We start from the raw sequence: 23,052 nt of genomic DNA, 5'->3' as shown, positions 1-23,052 counted from the left end.
CGACCAGCCCGGCTGCCCTCTGAAACTATCTGTTTGGGTTGTGCTTGTTCACCCCGGATATGTGAGTACTTCTGGCTGCATGTATTGAATGGTTAAAATAATACTTGGCATTTATGTTACATTTTTCCTAAGTGCTTGAAGTGCTCCACATAGATTATATCATGAATCCTTACAAGAAGTCTGTAAGGTGGGCAAGTATTTCTATCCCACTTGTCACAGATGGGCTGTGGGTTTGTCCTAGCAACATCCATAAGGCCACTGGTGAGTTTTCATGCCTTGGCAGAGGTGTGAACCATAGTTATGTTCTTCCTTACTGTGATAACATCAGCTGTCGATTGATTAAAAGTTTAGAGAAGTTTAATGTAAACCAGTAAAGGCCACCTTATTGGGTAGGAATGAAAGCTAAAGTCCTATTATTTTGGTCCTGGTTTCATTGTCAGAGAAAGTGAAAAAGAAAATAGTCAAGATGGCCTTTCTTTCTGTCAATGACTTCGGCTGTTGCTATCGTAAGTGGCCACGCTTCCCCTTCTGTTTCTCAAAAAGGTTCCGGGTTTTGCTAATGTGCACATTTCTTGCAGTGTAATTTATTAATGAGCCCATTGGAAGTCAAGTATGAGAGCAACTACAGTTCATTAACCAAGAGATAGTCCTGAAAAGGCTGCATTAAGAATGCAGTGTTTATTGGCAGATTTTATTTACAAGATTTGTACCCCACTTTTCTGCTCAGTCAGGACCACCAGCATTTCATTGGTCCTCCATAATCCGATTGATGGAATTACCATTGTGCCTAATGATCTGGACTCTGATCTGGAGAACCGAGTTTGATTCCCCACTCCTCCTCATGAGCAGCAGACGCTAATCTGGTGAACCGAGTTGGTTTCCCCACTCCTACACATGAAGCCTGTTGGGTGACCATGGGCTAGTCACAGCTCTCTTAGAGCTCTCTCAGCCCCACCTACCTCACAGGGTGTCTGTTGTGGGGAGGGGAAGGGAAGGTGATTGTAAGCCAGTTTGATTCTTTCTTAGGTGGTAGAGAAAGTCAGCATATAAAAACCAACTCCTCTTCTTCTTCTTCTTCTTCTTCTGCTTCTGCTTCTGCTTCTTCTGCTTCTTCTTCTTCTTCTGGCATGACTTTACATATCCTGGTAACATACTCTCACTCACTCACTCATTCATTCATTCATTCATTCATTCTTTTCAATTTCTGTTCTATACATCTGATGGGAGATGTGCATAGGGGGTGCTGTCATAACTATTATTATTATTATTAATTACATTTCTACCCCGCTCTCCCCAACCTGAAGGCCGGGCTCAGACTATACAGTCTTACATTGCTACACTGGTACAGCATCTCGTTACCCCGTCTTGCAGGGGTGATACATGCACAGACTCCATTGCTATATTAGGAACCATACAGGTCAACAGGGTGCCAAAGTGCATCTGTGTGCACATCTGCCATGTAAGATGCATCCAGATGTGAGCAATCAATAAGCCCCTCGACTCCACTATGCTCTGTGGATATGGGCTCACAGTTCTGTCCACGTTGCAGGCACATAGTTGCATGTGACTATGGGTTGGATCCAGCCAGCTTCCCCACTCAATCCTACCCAATTCTACTCTTTACCACAGCCCCTATCCCACATTAGTTTTTCCTATGCAGGTTCCATGATCCTTGGCATAGCATTTTTGGTGACCCCTTGTCCCTTTCCCATTAGCTGAAAAGCTAGCTGGATCCAACCCTCTATCTGGATTGTGTTTTGGGTAGATGTGCACATGTGCAACATTGCAGTGATCCCAGAGCCCTTACACCTGGCCCTGCTATTGTGTCTGATCTGGTCCTTTTTCTCACCTTGTATGGCAGACTGCCCTGACCTGGATAGCTCAGGCTGGCCAATCTTGTTAGGTCTTGGCAGCTAAGCAGGGTCGACCCTGGCAAGTATTTGGATGGGAGACCTCCAAGGAATACCAGGACATGACACAGAGGAAGGCAATGGCAAGCCACTTCTGAATGTCTCTTGCCTTGAAACCCGTACTGGGGTCGCCATAAGTCAGATGTGACTTGCTGGCAACAACACAACAAATAAAAAAACCCTCCAGCAAACTACAAAATCCACCTAAAGGAAGGAGAAAAAGAGTTGTTTTTTTATATGCCGACTTTCTCTACCACTTAAGGAAGAATCAAACTGGCTTACAATCACCTTTCCCTTCCCCTCCCCAAAACAGACACCCTGTGAAGTAGGTGGGGCTGAGAGAGTGTGACTAGCCCAAGGTCATCCATTTGGCTTCATGTGTAGGACTGGGAAAACCAACCCAGTTTACCAGATTAGAGTCCACCACTCCAAACCACTGCTCTTAACCACTACACCACACTGGCTCCCTATCAGAACCATTGGTTGTTGCCCTGATATTATGGTTCCGAGCATCAACCTTTTTCAAAGCTCATGTCCAACTGAAATCTCCCAATTGCTTTCTTTCATCCTTTTTCAACAACAGCCTCTTCAGCCCTAAACCTGTTACGACATCCAATTTCCCTCCGTTCCTTCACGCAACCTGCTATTTCTGGAACTGCTGCCATTGACAGGAAAGAGAAGTCCCGCAAATTTAAAAGAAGAAGAAAGAAAATTGGATTTCTAATCTGATTTCATCTGTAGCCCTCTAACGCCAAAACTGGCAAAATAAAAAGGAACTGAAGGTAGAGATAGAAACTGGCTGTGGCTCTTTAATAAAACACTGCAAAGGGGGGGGGACTTGGCTATTCCCTCTCTTCTCTCTCCCCCTCTCTCTCAAGTGTGAAAATTCATAGCAGGTTAGAGGAGGAGGAGGAGGGAGAGAGAGTTTCCAGACACACGTTCTAGATGTAGTTTCACAGGGGAACATAAGCAGCACATCACTGTTTGGGTTTCCCATGAGCGCTCCTGAGAAAACTGATCTCTCTCTGTGTGCTTCCCCCCCTCCTTTCCCTTTCCCTTATCTCTTTTTTAAAGTCATCCTAATCGCTTGCGATTTGACAGCTCAGGAGCTCTGAGGAGATCAGGCACATCCGCTGGAAGGGCTGAAAGGATGCTGGCGCTCTGAAGCTCGAACCAGGAGCAGCGCATGGTCGAGGGGTGAAGCTTCCTCTGGCCTGGAAAAGTTGTGACGGAGCTCACCGCATCGGCCCCCGGACAGATCCCCGGTCCCTACAAAGCCCAAGGTAAGTTCTTTATCTCATCTTGTATAGGGGGGCAGGGGAGGCAATGAAACAGCGCTGAAGTCCGTGTGGTGCCGATTAATGCATGCTTTCCAGTGAGATCGTACATCGCGAGAGGGTTGTGACTCGAATGCTCTCGACAGACAGACCATTCCTTTCTTTGCCCTCTTTTGTGGCTAGCTGAGCAAGACCCCTTTGGGGTTGCCTCCTGGGAAGGATGCTTTGATCTGAGAGAGATGAATCGGTCCAGCCCAGAGATCCTATTTGGCAGCAGACAGAGGATGGTTTTAGAGTTGTATTAGGAACGACAGAGGCACCGTCGACCCTTATTTTATCCACACATTCCTTTTTGTCCCACTGTGGATTTTGCTCAGTGAGATGCTGCAGATTTTTGAAACATTTTGACGCCTCCATGGGTATATTTTCAATCCCCCTTCCCCAACCTGTCTTCAGCCTTCATTTCCTACCCTCAAATGCCCAGTAGTGAAAAGAGAGAGCCCTAACTTTACATCTCTCTTTTCTCCTGAGGCATCCGACTTCCCTCCCACAGCCGTCTGTGTGGCATCATAGCAAAATTGGCTTAAGAACGGAAGGAGCCCCTGAAATAGATTAAGAGAGATGGGCCTGCTTGTGTGGGAAGTCAATGTTGTGTGTGTGCCAGGGAGGGAGATCCGAAACACTTGGAAACGAAGGGAGGGATATGTCCAGAGATATACAAGGGAGCGACATCTCATGCACTGTTCACTGTGGACAACTTTCCTCAGGGAGGCGAGGAGAAGATGTGCTGACCGGGTGGCTGATGGGCAGAAGCAGCTGGCTGAAGATGGAGAACAGCACGGGCGATGGCCAGAACCAAACGGGATTCCTGCCCAGCCGAGAGGCAGTCACCGTTGAATACCAGGTGGCCACCATCTTTTTGGTCCTCCTCATCTGTGGGTTAGGCATTGTGGGCAACGTCATGGTGGTGCTGGTGGTGGTCAGGACGAAGCACATGAGGACCCCCACAAACTGCTACCTGGTGAGCCTGGCGGTAGCCGACCTCATGGTGCTCGTGGCGGCGGGACTCCCGAACATCACAGAGAGCATCTTTGGATCCTGGGTCTACGGCTACATCGGGTGTCTCTGCATCACTTACCTCCAGTACCTCGGCATCAATGCTTCTTCTTGCTCGATCACTGCCTTCACCGTTGAGAGGTACATCGCCATTTGCCACCCAATCAAAGCCCAGTTTTTATGCACTTTCTCTAGAGCCAAAAAGATCATTATTTTTGTCTGGGCATTCACCTCCATTTACTGCCTGCTCTGGTTTTTCTTGCTAGATCTCAACACGGTAGCCTACAAAGATGCCACGGTGGTGTCATGTGGGTACAAGGTGCCTCGGAGCTACTATTCTCCAATTTACATGATGGACTTTGGAATATTTTATGTCGTGCCAATGATACTAGCTACCGTCCTGTATGGGTTGATCGCCAGGATCTTGTTCCTGAACCCCATTCCTTCAGATCCCAAAGGAAACTCCAAGACATGGAAGAATGATTTGGGGGCCCCAAACAAGACCAAAGGGAACAACAAGGGGATCAATAGTGCCGTGGCTTCTAGAAGGCAGGTAGGAGAATCGTCTCTCAGACAGTTGTTGGAAGTTAACTTTGCATTTGTTCTAAGGCTTTCCTGCTGGACTGATTGAAATGGAGCCTCCATGTTCAAAGGCAGTTTACCTTTGGGTGCTGGAACAAGCAACAGGACAAGTAGGTATGCATGTCCTGGTTATCAGTCTCCCAGTGGTGTGCGGCTGCCCACTATTGGAATACTGAATTAGATCATTCTTACTATGCAGCCCCAAAGGTTCTTCTTTGTATGTATAGAGCCAATTGGTGCATGACATTTTCAACACGTGCCATAAAACTGCCCGGTTTGAACTGTGCTGCAGACCCTATACCTGCAGGTACAGTCAGAGGTGGGCGTGGGTTATCCATGCAAGAGGGGAAGCCTGAAGTTGCATCTGTAGAGGCGCATGTTGTTCTTGTTCAAACTCTTTGTCACAAAAGCGGGCATGCCGACAGCCTGTGCCATGCAGGCAGCCGAAAAGAAACCACTTGCAAACAGTGCAGCCCAATCTGCAATGGTCCCAAGTTTTCATTGCACATGGGTACTGACTGTGCACCTATGAGGAAGGGCTGTGGCTCAGTGGCAGAGCCTCTGCTTGGCATGCAGAAGGTCCCAGGTTCAATCCCTGGCATCTCCAGTTAAAGGGACTAGGCAAGTAGGTGATGTGAAAGACCTCTGCCTGAGACCCTAGAGAACTGCTGTTGGTCTGAGTAGACAATACTGACTTTGATTGACCGAGGGTCTGATTCGGTAAAAGGCAGCTCCCTGTGAGGAGGCAATGAAGAAAAGGGTCTCTCAAATGCTTTTTGGGGAAACCACTGGATAAGAGGGCTGTGTGGAGGGTTCTCAGTGCCCTCTGGCACCATGCCCCCTTGATTGGATGCTCAGCTGGGCAGGCTTGTAGTCGACTGTCCCTCTCCTGGGGCAGAGAAGCACCTTTCTCCTGGGTAAGGAGTGACGAAGCTAGTTCCTCATGGTTTGGGTGAAATGGAACCTCCATGTCCAGTAGTAATGGACCTCTGAATGCCCGATGCTAGGGAGCAAATCAAAGCAGTCCCATGATATTGAGATGTGGACAAGGTGACATCTCCTTGACACGAAAGTCAACAAGCATTAAAATGATTTTTGCTGCACAGTGCAACTGCTTAACTCCCCTTGGCTTGAATGGATGGGTCTTAAACAGCCTGCGTCCAGGACTGTAACCTTCATGTTTACCGAACTCAAAAATTTGGAAAGAATTCTGGGCATAACCCAGACTAAACCCTGAACCTCAAAAACAAAAGGTACCAGTGCAACAGAGACAAAGGTGGATGCTCTTGTGTGGTCAGAGCCTGCTAGAATCCACAGAGTTCTGCAGCTGAGCAGACCTGAAGCTTCTCTTACTGCAGATAAGTGAATTCCTACACTTGTAGCATGCATAGGGTTGCCAAGTCCCTCTTTGCCACCGGCGGGAGGTTTTTGGGGCGGAGCCTGAGGAGGGCAGGGTTTGGAGAGGGGAGGAACTTCAATGCCATAGAGTCCAATTGCCAAGGCGGTCATTTTCTCCAAGGGAACTGATCTCTATCGGCTGGAGATCAGTTGTAATAGCAGGCGATCTCCAGGCACCACCTGGAGGTTGGCAACCCTAAGCATGCACCAAAAAGGCAGTGTAAAAGGGTATTACTAGCTCTGTATTCTGTACTATGGCTGTTTATTGAGGAAAGTGTCTTCCCAGGGGTTTGCTACTGCATTGGGAAATGGCAAAACCTTCTCTCCCATCTACACCCCCTAGGTCCGTGTTGGCGAACCTATGGCACGCGTGCCGACTCTGGCACGCGTAGCCCTCTCGGCCGGCACGCGCCCGGCCGCCTCCACTCACCCCCCGGGAAGCAGCCTTCCTTCCCCTTCCCTTCCCGGGCTGGAGGCGAGGGGTCGAGGCGCGGCTTTGCCTGGCCCCGCGCCACGGGCGGTCCGCAGCGACTCCGGATTGGCTGGGAGGCGCTTCAGAACGAGGGCGGGGACAGCGGGCGAGCCGGCAGCGGTCGCCCTCAGGGCCCGCCTGCCCGCCCGCCCGCTGCAAAAGGCCCCTGAAGGCCAGGCCGCCACCTGCGGCGCCTCCCCCACTCGGCCAAGAGGAGCCGCCACCGCCGCCCCGGTTCTGCCCAGCGCGCAGCCCAGCCGAGCGGCCTGTGAAGCGGAGCCGGGGAGCGGGAGCGGCGCGTGCGGTGGGGGGGGGGGCGTGCTGCGGTGGCGGCTGGCGGGACTTGCGCCCAAGCAGCCCCCGGAGCCTCTGGGAGAAGGAGTAAGAAGGCTCCTGGCCCAGACTGGGCTCCGCTGCAGCTGCCAGAGAAACGCAGCGCAGCACGGCCCTTTCTGAAGCCGCAGCGTGCAGGAACGCTGCGGCCCCTTTAAACCCCCTCTCGCCATCGGCAAGAGGAGGCGGGAGGCGGGAGGGAGGAAGATGCTTCCCCCAAGCCGGGAAGGCGAAGCGTCCCTGCACGCCGCGCGGCACAGGGGTTAAAACCTCTCTCGGCCGCCGAAGAGGGAGGGAGGGAGGGAGGGAGGGGGGAAGAAGAGGAAAAAGCCAATCGCTCCCTCCCGGGGCCGGAGCATCCGCGTGGGAGCCGATCAGGTGGAGGACTTTTGTGGACTTTGGGGTGGGGGGCAGGTGGGAAGGCTGAAGCCCGGTCGCAGGGAGCCGGCTGTGTGTGTGTGTGTGTGAAGGCTTTTCTCTCTTTTCTTCCTTTTTCTGTCACTCTCCTATTCTTTCTCTCCTCTTTTTCTGTCTCTTTCCCCCCCTCTTTCTCTCTCTCCTTTTCTTTCTCTCTCTCTCTCTCTCTCCTTTCCATGCTTCCTTTCTGCCTTCTTTCTGTCCTTCATTCTTTCCTTCCTTACTTCTTTCCTTACTTCTTTCTGTCCTTCCTTCCTTCTTTCTTTCTTTCTGTCCTTCTTTCTTCCCTTCCTTCCTCCCTTCTTTCCTTACTTCTTTCTGTCCTTCCTTCCTTCTTTCTGTCCTTCTTTCTTCCCTTCCTTCCTCCTTTCCTTCTTTCTGTCCTTCATTCCTTCCTTCTTTCCTTACTTCTTTCTGTCCTTCCTTCCTTCTTTCTGTCCTTCTTTCTTCCCTTCCTTCCTCCTTTCCTTCTTTCTGTCCTTCATTCCTTCCTTCCTTCTTTCTGTCCTTCATTCCTTCCTTCTTTCTGTCCTTCATTCTTTCCTTCCTTCTTTCCTTCCTTCTTTCCCTGCTTCCTTCCTCCTCTCTTTCCTTCCTTCTTTCCTTCTTTCTTTCCTTCCTTCCTTCTTTCCTTCCATCCTTCTTTCCTTCTTTCTTTCCTTCCTTCCTTCTTTCCTTCCCTGCAGATCGACCGCAGGCTGCAAGCTGCGCCCCCCTGGCACCTCGGTTGCCTGGGCCCACCGCTGGCTGCCTTCCCACCTGGGAGGAGGGGGGAGACCTGGGGGAGCTGAGGCACCCTCCAAGCCTTCTCTGCATAGCCTCCCCTAAGGTTGCCAACCTCCAGGTGGTGGCTGGAGATCTCCTGCTATTACAACTGATCTCCAGCCAATAGAGATCAGTTCCCCTGGAGGAAATGGCCACTTTGGCCATTGGGCTCTATGGCTGTGCAATCTTCCTCCCCAAACCCCGCCCTCCTCAGGCTTCACCCCCAAAACCTCCCGCCAGTGGTGAAGAGGACCTGGCAACCCTAGCTTCCCCCCCACACACACACACCAGGAGATCTACGCCCGGTATGGCCCCCGAACGATGTTATAAATATGCAAATGGCCCTTGGCAGAAAAAAGGTTCCCCACCCCTGTTCTAAACTAAAACCTCAGTATTCAGGTTAAATTGCCGCATTGGCACTCGGCGATAAATAAGTGGGTTTTGGGTTGCAGTTTGGGCACTCGGTCTCTAAAAGGTTCGCCACCACTGCCCTAGGTGCTGCTGTGTGTGAACAAAAAGCCATAAAATCTAGCATCATGCAAGCACTGGGTAACCAGCATCCGGTAGCCTTTTATGCAGGAATGTTTCCCCATGATCACCCCCGCCAACTGCTTCAGGGCTTCCTTTTGATTATGCATGCCTCACTCTCCCTGCACGTTTTGCCTGCATTTTCCAGATTCTGGCTAAAACAGCATCTGGAAAACAGGGGCAAAACACGCGGGGAGAATGAGGCGACCTCTGATGGGCAGAAAAGGCATGCATAATCAAAAGGAAGCCCTGAAGCAGTTTGCGGGGGTGATCGCAGGGAAACGTCCCCGCATAAAAGGCCTGTGTCTGAACTGCAACAAGAAATATGTAGCCTAAAGCATCTTCTTTGTGAGCTTATTTAAATATTATTCTCTCCTCCATTTTGTCCTCAGAACAATAACCCTATGAGGCAGGTTGAGCGGAGGGAGAGTAACTGGCCCACAGTTGCTCAACAAGCTTCATTGCAGAGTGGGGATTTGAACTTGGGTCTCTCAGATCTTAGCCTGAAATTTGACCCACTACACCATGTTAGCTCTTATTATGCATTGCGTTTTTTGGATTTGTGCATCGCTGATTTTTTGAAGTGTGCATCTAATGCTGCAAAGTCCAAACGGATGTTTCAAAACTTGGTGCATAGTACAAGTCTACTAGTGAAAGAGTTGGAGTGACTGAAACTCCCTTTACTGTACATGCAGCAGCCAATCAACGGAGGGGTATAGTGGTTAAAGTTTCGGACTAGGATTTGGAAGACCCAGGTTCAAATCCCCACTCTGTCATGGCATGCAGAAGGTCCCAGGTTAAATCCCCGGCATCTCCAGTTAAAGGGACTAGGCAAGTAGGTGATGTGAAAGACCCCTGCGTGAGACCTTGGAGAGCCGCTGCCGGTCAGAGTAGACAGTACTGACTTTGATGGACCAAGGGTCTGATTCAGTAAAAAGCAGCTTTGTGTGTGTGCTCATGTGTGTGTGGCTGAGCATAGATGTGAATCCCAGTTTCCATGGTCCATGTACAACAATTTAAAGGAGAAAAGATGGACACACATTTTTCTTTTTTAAATTGTTCATAACAAGTAAGGAGCCTGGTTTCTCCTAGCAAAACCAGGAAAGGGTGAGGGGCTTTAAACTTTCAATCTCGGTCTTTTATGCAAGGTTGTTTCACTCGCCTTCACCCCTCCGATGACTTCCGGTCTTTTTTTGGATTATGGATGCAGTTTCTGACCATCAGAGGCCACCTCTCCCCCTGCATTTCCCCCGTATTTTGCCCGCGTTTTCAAATTTGAGATAAAACAGGTCCCCCAAAAAGCAGGCAAAACGCGGGGAAACACCGGGGAGAGCAAAGCGACCTCTCACGGTCAGAAATGACATGCACAATCCAAACGAAGACCCGAAGTCATCGGAGGGGTGACGGCGAGAGAAACAGCCATGCATAAAAGACCCTCAATTTGGTTTTGCTATTTGAAACCAGGCTCTCTGCTTGCTATGATCCTTTCTTTAAAAAACTTTTTAAGTACACTTCTTTTCTCCTTTAAAATGTTAACAACTTGGTTGTACACGAGCCAAGGACGTTGAGTTCATACCTGTGCTCAGCTGTGAAAATGGATGTCTTTTGCCAAGGAACCCTTGCTGAACATCACCTGCCTCATAAGAATTGATGACAGGTACCTTGATCTCTTGAATGAAAGGCAGAATTCACAGGCAGGAGAGACAATTTTGGATGTCTTCCACGCTCTCCCTTTATAAGCAAAATATTGTGCAGTAACCATGAGGTGCTTCTGTGTTACAGTCCTCCGAGGTTCACCTATCATTTATGCCAAGTCCCTCTGTTAAGCTTTCTATTCAGTTTTTCAAGCACAAACACCTCACTCCTCCCACACAAATGTTTTATAAAATATTCTTCCCCAATGCCTCCCTACTCTGGGCCTATGCCAGCACAAAAAGCTGTGCTGACAAGTACCAGAGATCATCTTTTCATCATTGCCTTTTGAAATCAGCACCCTTTTCAAAACCTAAAGTGTTTTGCTGCCTGACAAGAAACATAACTGAAATCTCAAAATTGCAGAGCTCATTTGTTCCAGAGCTTCTAAGCATATAAGAGTAGCCATGCTGGATCAGACCTGTGATCTATCTATACCAGCATCTTGTTTCTCACCCTTAGAAATAGGGCTGCTATCTCCAGCTTGGGAAATACCTAGGGTTGCCAGGTCCTTCTTCACCACTGGTGGGAGGTTTTTTGGGGCACAGCCTGAGTAAGGCGGTGTCTGGGGAGGGGAGAGACTTCAGTGCCATAGAATCCAATTGCCAAAGAGGCCATTTTCTCCAGGTGATCTGATCTCTATCAGCTGGAGATCAGTTGTAATAGCAGGAGATCTCCAGCTAGTACCTGGAGGTTGGCAACCCTAGAAATACCTGGAGAGTTTTGGGGCGGAGCCTGATGAGGGCGAGGTTTGGAGAAGGGAGGGACTTCAATGCCATAGAGTCCAATTGCCAAAGAGGCCATTTTCTCCAGGTGAACTGATCTCTATTGGCTGGAGATGAGTTGTAGTAGCAGGAGATCTCCAGCTAGTACCTGGAGGTTGGCAACCCTTTTTAGTATGTTGATGTCCAGCAGAGGCTAGCAGTGCACTTTCAAGAACACTTTCTTGGGAATAGGCCCCATTGAGTAGACTTGAGAAGGATTCTGAGTAGTCCTGTTTAGGATTGCACTGTAAGCTGCTCACAGACTGCTTGGAGCTGAGCTGGCTTTCTTCCTAATAGATCACCAGTCCTGATGGAGAATGAGGAGTCGAAGGTTTAAAGTGATTGGAAGCTGGTGCAGAAATCTAGGGAGGCACCTTGAAGAGGAAAAAGATGAGAACTGATCTTCTTGTGACCATTTTGCTAACCCCACGTATATCACAAATGTATGAATGAATGGACATTGTCTCTTTTACTTAATCACACCCTTCTGATTTAAGCAGCCATTCAGTTTTCATTATTTGGTTCAATTAGGCCAATTGAATGATGCTGCACTTAAGAAAGAATGTAAAATTTGAGAGGGTCATATTAGCTAGGATCAAGATCAATGAAATTATAATACAGCATCCTGGGAAGAGCATCTTTTGAAGAGGGTCGGATCAAAGTCTCATTGTTCTTATTCAGAACAGAAAGGGAGACGTTGAATGCGAGTAACATGTTGGGGCATATTTCATCATTTTCTGATCATTCGGCAAGAAGATTGGATGAGATGGCCACATCTTTATTCCTGTCATCTTGCTTCTAAGGGTTTTTTGAATGTAATGTTGTAGATGTGATCTTGTGTTGTGTAAAATGAACAGATTCACATCTGTTGGAGGCTTTTGTGTAGTTTGATTCGTAAAGGCACTTGTTTAATGACCTTTAATGGTCATTCGCCATTCCTAAAAGCTGGAGTGCTGGTTGCCTCTTCCTCACAGGATGGAAACTAAAAATACTTCATAGAAGTTACAGGGGCAGCTACAGGTCCAAGTTACAGGAACAGGTAGCTGATTTGATATTTCAGGATTATGGGGAATACTTTGGGTCCCCAAAAGCTTGAGGTAAATTTAGAGTAAAAAAATTATAGTCGGTCACCACCAAACAGTAATTTTTAATACATTTTCCTTATAAAAGTCCCAGGAAGGTGCTTTTATCGCATAACTTGAAGTATTTGGGGGACAGCAAATCTGTTTTTTAGCCAACCCAAAACATCCATTTGGACACTGTAGCTCCAAAATTGACTGTTTTGAATATTTGCATGTTATTGTAAATCTTTTTTGCTGAACAGGTTGCACTTGTGGTATTGAGAGCACAGAAAAATGTTATTGTCATCATGGAAATCTTCTGACTCCATGCATCCATCAGAGTCTGTATCATTATGGGATGGCACAGAGTGCTGCATGTTCACGATTTTTGTTTGAGGACCTATTTGTTCTTATTTATTTATTTATTTATTTATTGGGGAAATGTATACACTGTCTCCCCAGAAACCTGCTCGAGATGGCTTATGATTAAAACACTAAAAGAAACCCATTAAAAAAACAGCCATTGAAAATAAAATAGATCTCCTGCTATTAAAAATGATCTCTAACCAACAAGAGACCAGTTCCCCTGGAGAAAATAGCCGCTTTGGCAATTGGACTCTATGGCATTGAAGTATTTCCCCTCTCCAAACCCCGCCCTCCTCAGGCTGCACCCCTGAAATCTCCAGGTATTTCCCAACCCGGAGCTGGCAACTAGGGAGGCAACCTCTTTCTTCAACACCAGCGGAAGGTTTTGGGGGCGGAGCCTGAGGAAGACAGGGTTTGGGGAGGAGAGGGACTTCAGTGCCATAGAGCAGATTTGAGCAAATAAATTTGTTGTGAGAAAAAGCAGCCTTAAGTTCCAAGGCCATGTAAGACTGCAGTAGACAACTGCCATGACCCTAACTCAGCATAAGTATCTACACTGGCTGCTGTGTATCACATATCATAGATACGTGCAGTTAGGCTTGCATCAGATGTGCCATTTGGAGAGAGGACAGGTGTCCTAAACTTTACCTGAACCTGCCACAATGATGTTTCTCTACAAAATGAAAACAGAAAAGAAACTTGGATCCCTGCTGGCCAAGAAAACCATGCTTCAAAACCCTCCCTCCAACACATTATTAATTATATGGCATCCTCAATGGATGTGATGGTTATAACACAGACACATATAGGGTTGCCAGGTCTTTGCCACCGGCGAGAGGTTTTTGGAAAGGAGCCTGAGGAGGGTGTGGTTTGGGGAGGGGAGGGACTTCGATGCCATAGAGTCCGATTGCCAAAGTGGCCATTTTCTCCAGGTGAACTGATCTCTATCAGCTGGAGATCAGTTGAAATAGCAGATCTCCTGCTGTTACCTGGAGGTTAGTCAATAAGAAAGCAACCACTATGGCTATTTATAACAAACCAATGATAATATTAACTTATAAATTCAATATCTGATTTATCTTGTTGTTTCTTCACAAAGATAGAAATTATACAAAATATCATATAACAAACAAAACAGGCTTCCGGTAATTTTCCTGTTTCATATAATCTTTCATCAGTTGCTAAGTATGGTTTTGAAAAAATTATAGTTCATTAATCCTCTGTGTCTTCTTTTTTTCAGATTCTTTACTGAAGAGTTGCTGAGGATTATTATTGCATAATGGCGATCCCACGTTGTATCTCTTAATTCTAAATAAAATATTTTCCAAAAGGCTATCATTGGAATTCATTATACATCAAAACATGCCACAAAACAAAATTAAATTAATTACAAATTATACTTACAGACAACTTTTTTTCACGTCTTACATCCTTAAGATATACCAATCATATGGTGAGTATTCTTATATCATGTTGAGATATAGTAGAGGGAAAGGGTGCGATATTTATACAAGACGCTCCTGTGCAGCGTTTTACAATGAGAGATCACAGAAAGGCAGAATAATTGCACGCCGAGTTCAATCCATTGGGAGCCATTGTATTAAACATTGTAATAAAGTGAGCCTCTCTTTGGTGGAGAATCCTGTCTATATTTTCCTTATGAAACCGTTTTTCCCCGATATTGCCATAAGGCAAAAAACCTAAGGTCATTGTCATTATGTTTTGCCTGTTTAAAGTGCGCCACGATCGGAGCTTCTAACACGGAATTGCGTATCCTCGATCGGTGCTCTCCGATCCGTATTTTCAAGGATCGACTCGTCTTGCCTATGTACATAAATTCGCAAGAACATAGAACGGCATAGATAACATTTTCTGAGGTGCAATTCATATATGACTTAATTTCAAATGTAAAACCCGTTTTCACATAAGTAAAGCTCTTAACAGGGAGCGCATATGGACACATAGTGCAAGATCCACATCGATAGTGGCCTGTCCTATTAATTACAATGGGCCGATCAATTCTATCGGTGTGCACAAGTTGGTCCTTGAGGGACATGGTTCTTCTATACCCTAATAGGGGTGGTTCAGAGCAGTCAGGCAAAGAGGCAATAATATGCCAATGTTTATGGATAATTTTCCGAATGCCACTCACCAAGGGAGTGTACTGAAAAGATGAAGTCAATTTGGGAATAGCTTTCTTGGAATGAATGAACATCTGTTCCCGTGGCTGTGCATCTGCTCTTTTTTTGGCTGAGTCAATTAAAGCCATTGGATACCCCCTTCTCATGAGAGCACCTTTTAGCGAGGAGGCGGCTATATCGAAATCTCTACTATTAGCTGAGTTTCTTTTTAATCTCAACATTTGATTATATGGCAAATTATGTTTCAGGTGGCCTGGATGATTGGAATTAAAATGTAAAAGGGCCATTCGATCCATTGGTTTTTTATATGGGGACAGCCAAATTTTACCATCAACATTCTTGTGTATATTGACATCCAAGAAATTAATACAATTATAATGATATTTACATTCAAATTTGATATTGGAATCAGCATGATTAAGTTTGTCAACCATGATACTATAATTATCCTCACTGTCTATACACATCACCAGATCATCCACAAATCTTGAGTAGAAAAAAACATGTTGTTTAAAAAAAGCATCTGAGAGTAAATACTTCTGTTCAAATGCTACCATATAAATATTTGCCACCGAGGGGGCTACAGCCGAACCCATAGCCACCTCCTTGACCTGTTTGTAAATTTGTTCCTTGAACCTGAAGTAATTGTTCTCAAATAATAAGTCTATTAAATTCATTAAAAAATGGGTAGGTGGATGTTTATCTTCTCGTGATTCCAACTTGGCTTCAATGATTGCTCTAACCTCAGGGAGAGGAATGTTTGTATATAAGGAGACCACATCAAAAGTGGCTAAAATGGTATCTCCAGGTACCGTAGCACCTTCAATCTTCCTTATAAAATCCCCAGTGTCCAAAATATACGATGGGGTATCCATAGCATAGGCATGTAGAAAATGTTCTAAATACTTTGAAATTGGATCCAAAACTCCATTAATGCCTGAAATAATTGGTCTCCCTGGGGGATGGTGTAATGTCTTATGGATCTTAGGTAAAATGTAAAATATAGGCATTCTTGGATACTGATTATAAAGATAGTCCGCCTCCTTTTTAGTAATATAATCTAAGGATAATGCTTCAAAGATTACTGTTCTTACAATGTTCAGTACACTTTTGGTAGGGTCCCTGGTTATTTCCTCATAAAAATCTGTTTGTGCGAGCTGCCGAAGGCATTCGTTATCATAATCTTCAGCCGAGAGAATCCAAAGTATCGCCGTTCTATGTTCTTGCGAATTTATGTACATAGGCAAGACGAGTCGATCCTTGAAAATACGGATCGGAGAGCACCGATCGAGGATACACAATTCCGTGTTAGAAGCTCCGATCGTGGCGCACTTTAAACAGGCAAAACATAATGACAATGACCTTAGGTTTTTTGCCTTATGGCAATATCGGAAAAAACGGTTTCATAAGGAAAATATAGACAGGATTCTCCACCAAAGAGAGGCTCACTTTATTACAATGTTTAATACAATGGCCCCCAATGGATTGAACTCGGTGTGCGATTATTCTGCCTTTCTGTGATCTCTCATTGTAAAATGCTGCACAGGAGCGTCTTGTATAAATATCGCACCCTTTCCCTCCACTATATCCCAACATGATATAAGAATACTCACCATATGATTGGTATATCTTAAGGATGTAAGACGTGAAAAAAAGTTGTCTGTAAGTATAATTTGTAATTAATTTAATTTTGTTTTGTGGCATGTTTTGATGTATAATGAATTCCAATGATAGCCTTTTGGAAAATATTTTATTTAGAATTAAGAGATACAACGTGGGATCGCCATTGTGCAATAATAATCCTCAGCAACTCTTCAGTAAAGAATCTGAAAAAAAGAAGAAACAGAGGATTAATGAACTATAATTTTTTCAAAACCATACTTAGCAACTGATTAAAGATTATATGAAACAGGAAAATTACCGGAAGCCTGTTTTGTTTGTTATATGATATTTTGTATAATTTCTATCTTTGTGAAGAAACAACAAGATAAATCAGATATTGAATTTATAAGTTAATATTATCATTGGTTTGTTATAAATAGCCATAGTGATTGCTTTCTTATTGACTAACTATTATTGCAGTCCAAGTTTCACTTGTAAATTGTTACCTGGAGGTTGGCAACCCTATAAACATAGGCCTGAGAGAAAGCTTTCTGCCCCCAAAAGCTTACAGTCTAGGACATGATCTATCCTAATAAAGCTTTATTTCCCCCTAGGGGATATGATTCACACATTTTAATGTCTTTACTTGTTTGTTTGTTTGTTTGTTATACTTTGCCTTTCTCCTCAGTGGAGACCCACAGTGGGTCTTCCCCCCTCAGCCTTCCCCCTACTCTACCAGTCTTTAAGTACCTCAGGGATGTAGATTTCTCCTGGGGACACAACAGAAGGGATTAGCCCACCCTGCTGTGCTGTAAATGGCTTCTCTTGAGGGCTGGCTTTTGAGAAAACTGAAGGTGTTGGGAGAATCACTCCATGCTGTCCTTTGTCTTCACTATTTAAGCCTATTCTCTACAGTATCAGAGGAGCATATTATATTAGGTGCGGTGGAACACAGGCAGGATGGTGCTGCTGCAGTCGTCTTGTTTGTGGGCTTCCTAGAGGCACCTGGTTGGCCACTGTGTGAACAGACTGCTGGACTTGATGGACCTTGGTCTGATCCAGCATGGCTTTTCTTATGTTCTTAAACCCATTATATCTGGCACAATAATTCAGAAATGTAGGTTTTCTGTAGACATGTTGGAGTTCCCAGTCCCACACAAACATGAAACCTCCAGACTGGGGCATCATTTTGTGTGTGTGTGTGTGTTTGTGTGTGTGTGTTTGTGTGTGTGGTTTTTAGATTAATCACCAAAGAGAAAAAAGCTTTTAAATATTTATCTTGGATAGTGCCTGTGGATACCAAGGGTTGATGTGAAGCTTTGTGCAACTGTACAGTGGGATTGCACAAGCTGTTACTCAGCAGGAAAAACATAGCCCACCAACTGTGCTATGGGAACCTACTGGGGGCTCAATGAAGTTCTTGATGTTTTGCTCCCCGCCTGCTATTGTAGCTGCCCAAAAAGCTGTCAAGTACCTGGAAGTCCATAATACAGAGCACAATTTGATAGGTCACAGACTGTGCTGACTCAGAAGGGGCGTCTAGCGATTTCTATTTCCTTTGGTTCAGGTTGGCAGGATGTGAGTGACGGCTTCCTTTATTGCTCCCTTGGGACTCAACCTAACTCATATTCTTCCCATTGTTTTACATGCACAAATTATCCTCAGTAAAGGAAATTACAAACATCACTGACGTATTCAAACTCATCCATTCTACCTGGACGCATTAACACCTTTTCAGGAGCAGTAAGGTGGTATCCATCTGAACCATTTCCTTGCTGCATTAAAACCACTCCACAATCCATTCATCTGGGGAGCTTTTGTTCACAGTCTGAAAGGTCCTTGTTAAGAAAGCTCTTAATGTTTGCATGTAGAAGTGATATTTAGAAAAACGAGAGGCTTTCCTCCTGTTTCTTTCCTCTCTTCGGGCCTCCTCCTTTATGCTACAAGAGCTTTGCTGTTGAACTTGATGATGCCCACATGTGTACAGCATTCCCAATTAGCAAAGGGCTATAATTGCTGCTCTCTTACAATTTCACCCTACCCTTGTGATGTCAGGAAAAGGGTGAGCCCTCCTTATTAATTAACAACTCCAACTCCATGAGACAAACACTCTGTGTGTCTAAGGATGAATCTCTTGGTTGGTTCAGTGCTTCTAGAGATTGCAGGTTTGTTACTTAGTCGTCAGAGGAGAGAGGAAGAAGAGTTGGTTTTTATATGCCGATTTTCTCTACCTTTTAAGGATAACTGGCTTACAATCACCGTCCCTTCCTCTCCCCACAAAAGGTAGGTGAGGTAGGTGGGGCTGGGAGAGTTCAGAGAGAACTGTGACTCGCCTGAGGTCATCCAGTTGGCTTCATGCGTAGGAGTGGGGAAACCAACCCGGTTCACCAGATTAGAGTCCGCCGCTTATGTGGAAGAGCGGGGAATCAAACCGGTTCTTCAGATTAGAGACCACCGCTCTTAACCAGGGAGAGGAGAGGTGAATGACGTACTGCAGCGTTCAGAACCACCATTAAAAGGTTACTTAAAAGTCTCCCCTTGTTAGATGCCCTAATTTAAGAGGCTCATAATAAATTTGGTATGTGGGGTCAAGAATGAGCAGAAATTCAGCCCCCTACTTAAAAACATTCTGCCTTTTATAAGGGTCAACTACATGGAGTTAGTAAAACAGAAGTAGAAGAACATGGTGAGCTTAAACCCTGCACTATCTGTTAAGTAAATCACCAAACTTAAAAATGAGATTTCATTTTTCATTTTAAGCAGAAAGGGGGGGAAAAAAGTAGATCTCATTCGTATATTTACAGGGTCTTCACCCAATAACTATAACAATATGCAGTGAAACATGGGAGAATGTAGCTGGATTCGTCTGTTGCTCTGGCTATCTGGAATCATCTGCTTTTCATGTACTTTAATGAAATCTCTTCTGCTCATGACATACTTATTGTCTGTATTCTGTGGGTCCATCCACCTGGACCACTGAGACTTCTCCTGAGACACCAGTGTGCCTGCATCACATGTTCACAGGAGTGGCCCTATTTGGAAGGCATTAGCATCAAAGAGGGTCATGTGGTTTCCTTCGAACACTTTGAGAAGAACTGACATCAGTAGATTTAAGAGCGCATTTGTCCTCTGTTTATTTTTCAGCCCTCTGCTATTACTCTGTGTAATATCGTTCCACCTCAAAGTACCATTTTCTGTTATAATAAAGGCTAGCTCTTCCATCTTGGATAAATGAAGCACTCTTGATTTAGCGTCAGAGCCACTGAGTTCAAGCTAGTGAGTACCTCAGATTAAAATAATGTCTCTCATTCTTCAGGCTGCTTTTTCAGCCAGGGATGTGCTAAAATAAGGAGACTTTCGACTGGCCACAATTGGGTAGTATGGGATTGCTGAAATCACCAGCAAGCAAAGTATCCTTGTACAGGCTGACTCCATTACCCTTTCTGTGGAGTCACGATGACTTATTTGCTAGTTGACCTGGGTTACGATAGTAATAAAACAATGCAGAATGCATTTCTGTTCTTTAAAGAAGTTCATTATGTACCAAGAGAACAATTATATATATAAATTCTAGACAAAACAGAAAAGGATTCTGCAGGTTTCGAATCATCGAAACTGTTTTATTACCATCGTAACCCAGGGTGGTTAGTATTGGGACTCATTCCAATCTGGAAAAACCTACAAGCGTTTGAAGTTGGGATGTGTGTGTGTTAAGTGCCATCAAGACGCCTCCGACTCATGGTGACCCTATGAATGAAAGTCCTCCAAAATGTCCTATCCTTGACAGCCTTGCTCAGATCTTGCAAATTAAAGGCTGTGGCTTCCTTTATTGAGTCAATCCATCTCCTGTGGGTCTTCCTCTTTTCCTGCTGCCCTCAACTTTTCCTAGCATGACTGTCTTTTCCAGTGACTCTTGTCGTCTCATGGCGTGACCAAAATACGATAGCCTCAGTTTAGTCATTTTAGCTTCTAGGGTCAGTTCAGGCTTGATTTGATCTAGAACCCACTGATTTGTTTTTTTGGCAGTCCACGGAATCCGTAACACGATGGCATGAATTAATCTAGTCTTGGTGGCCAGTGACACATCCTTACACTTCAAAATATTTTCTAGCTCCTTCATGGCTGCCCTTCCCAATCTCAATCTCCTTCTGATTTCTTGGCTGCAGTCTCCCTTTTGGTTGATGGTGGAGCCAAGGAAGTTAGGATGGGAACATCCAAAATGGAGAAGCCCATGCAATCATGCCAACTGTGAAGGACTTGACCTTCAACTGATCCATTTACTTCACTGAGGACTTTATAGCTGTCACCAAAAGCTGGGCAGACAGAGACAGAGCTACATTAAAAAAAATACCTCTATTCGTTTGCTGTGGCGCAAAGAACAAAACTGTTGTGGTGCTAATGAATTTATAGCGACAGACGCCTTAGTGATCCAGACTTCACTTTATCATTGCACAAGGTAAATATAATAAATTTTATAGTCTTTAAAGTGCCATGAGACCCTTCATATTAAAAAAAAACCCACAGACACAACATTGGTGCTTTACAGGGTGACTTCCAGTTGTGCTGAAAGAACTTGTGCTATTTTAAAGTAAGGTTCAGCTATTCCAGTGGTTCCCAAACTTTGGTTCCACAAACTCAACCCCAGCACCCGTTACCCTATCCAACAAAACAGTTGAAGGGGACCACCTCTAGCACCCCCCTGGTCTCTTGGTGCCCCCCTAGGTAATCTCACCGCCCCCAAGGAGGTGGTACTGCCCACTTTGGGAACCACTGAGCTATTCTTTCAAAAGTTCCACTTAGAAAAAGAAGTAGAATAAGAGTTGATTTTTATATGCTGACTTTCTCTACCTTTTAAGGAGACTCAAACAGGCATACAATTCCCTTCCCTTCCCTTCTCTTCCTACAACAGACACCTTGTGAGGTAGGTGAGGCTGAGAGAGTTCAGAGAACGGTGACTAGCCCAAGGTCACCCAACTAGCTTCATGTGTAGGAGTGGGGAATCAAACCAGGTTCTCCAAATGTCCACCACTCCTAACCACTACACCACGCTAAATAAATAAAAATGGTACCCATAATCCAGTTAGTGGTCGGGCTTCGAAGCTGACCCCTCCCAGTTATCCATACACACAGTGCATTTCTATGCCACCCTTTCTCTAAGGAGTTTGATGTAGTGTGCACAGTTGTCCTTTCCCTTATTTTATCCTCATAATCCTGTCAGAGAGGTTAGGATGAGACAGGAAGAGTAGGCCTCAGTCACACATTGAGCATGAAAGAGGGGGGATTTGAACCCAGGGAGGTTGCAAGTGAAGTCAAGCAAAGTCCAGTATGTAGGCAGCTGTTTCTGCCTGGATTCTCCCTGCAGGCGTAACGGTGATGCCTCCTGGGTTCTTCTGAAGCACCTCATTTTCAGTTGCCAACTCGGGGTTGGGAAATTCCTGAAGATTTGTGGATGGAACCTGGGTAGGATAGAGTTTGGGGAGGGGAGGTACCTCAGTGCAGTATAAGGCCATAAAATCCACCCTCAAAAGCAGTCATTTTCTCCAGGGCCACTCATCTCTGCAGTTCAGTTGTAATTCTGGGAGATTGCCAGGCCTCACCTGAAGGTTAACAATCCTATGGTCCCATGAGGTAGAAGACATCCAGGACTGGCTATTTGCTTTCAGGAAGAGGCCCTTTGGAGAAGAAGCAAATGGGTGACAGGAAACCCATCAGCAGGTCCCCTGGTGCCCATAGACATACATCGAGGATCACTGCATTAATGCTTTACCCTACAGCTTTCCTGCTTTATGCATTTCTGTTGCTGACAGGTTATACCTTTTCATTTCCTCCAAGGTCACCAAGATGCTGGCTGTGGTTGTCATTTTGTTTGCATTGTTGTGGATGCCCTACCGGACTCTGGTGGTCATCAACTCTTTTCTGTCTAACCCTTTCCAAGAAAATTGGTTCCTGCTATTCTGCCGAATCTGCATTTACCTCAACAGCGCCATCAACCCTGTGATTTACAACCTCATGTCCCAGAAGTTCCGAGCCGCCTTCCGGAAACTCTGCAAATGCCAGCAGAAACAATCGGAAAAGCCCACCAACTACAGCGTGGCCCTCACCTACAGCGTCATCAAGGAGTCGGATCACTTCAACACCGAACTAGACGATATCACTATCACAGATGCTTACCTGTCCTCTTCAAAAGTGTCTTTTGATGATACCTGTGTGTCTTCTGAGGTAAAGGCCTGCTGCTAGTTAATCCAAAGGGAAAGGAGTCCTTTCATGAGCCATGGCTCACTTCTTCAGATATCACTTCTTCAGATATCTGAAAAACAGAGCTGTGGCTCATGAATGCTCATACCCTGCCAGAAATTTTGTTAGTCTTTAAGGCGCTACTGGACTTTTGCTCTTTTCTACTGCGGTTGACAGACTAACACAGCTACCCATTGGGATCAATCTCCAAAGGGAAAGCAAGAGTCTTTTTCAAAATAGTGCAACCTGTATGCTGCTACAGCCAGGGAGAAATCTTGGAGGATGATAAAATGTGTCCATTTCTTCATAGCCCAAATACCATAAACTGTAAAATCTTACTGCATGGGCCCTGGAAACATTCACTAGCGATGTATTAGTTAATATTCTGCATGGGAGTGTTCTGCTGACACATTCAGATTCTGGTCATTCACCATTACAAATCATTGCCCATTAT

General features: G+C 45.4%; 1 protein-coding gene across 1 annotated transcript; it reads left to right on the top strand.

Annotated features, from left to right (window-relative positions):
- Positions 1 to 4,013: 4,013 nt before the first annotated feature.
- On the top strand, positions 4,014 to 22,601 carry TRHR (thyrotropin releasing hormone receptor). The gene is made up of 2 exons (XM_056854696.1): positions 4,014 to 4,796; positions 22,197 to 22,601. Exons 1-2 carry the CDS (start codon positions 4,014 to 4,016, stop codon positions 22,599 to 22,601), a joined length of 1,188 nt encoding a protein of 395 aa, XP_056710674.1.
- The last annotated feature ends 451 nt before the right edge of the window (positions 22,602 to 23,052 follow it).

Source organism: Euleptes europaea, chromosome 8 (assembly GCF_029931775.1).
Source record: "Euleptes europaea isolate rEulEur1 chromosome 8, rEulEur1.hap1, whole genome shotgun sequence".
Classification (NCBI taxonomy): Eukaryota; Metazoa; Chordata; class Lepidosauria; order Squamata; family Sphaerodactylidae; genus Euleptes; species Euleptes europaea.
This window is presented reverse-complemented; position numbering and strand designations above follow the sequence as displayed.

Excerpts from the sequence above, each read along its gene's own strand:
- TRHR (XM_056854696.1), top strand. The coding sequence starts at position 4,014 with ATGGAGAACAGCACGGGCGATGGCCAGAACCAAACGGGATTCCTGCCC. Across the intron at positions 4,797-22,196 it reads CCGTGGCTTCTAGAAGGCAG|GTCACCAAGATGCTGGCTGT; the intron begins GTAGGAGAATCG and ends ATTTCCTCCAAG.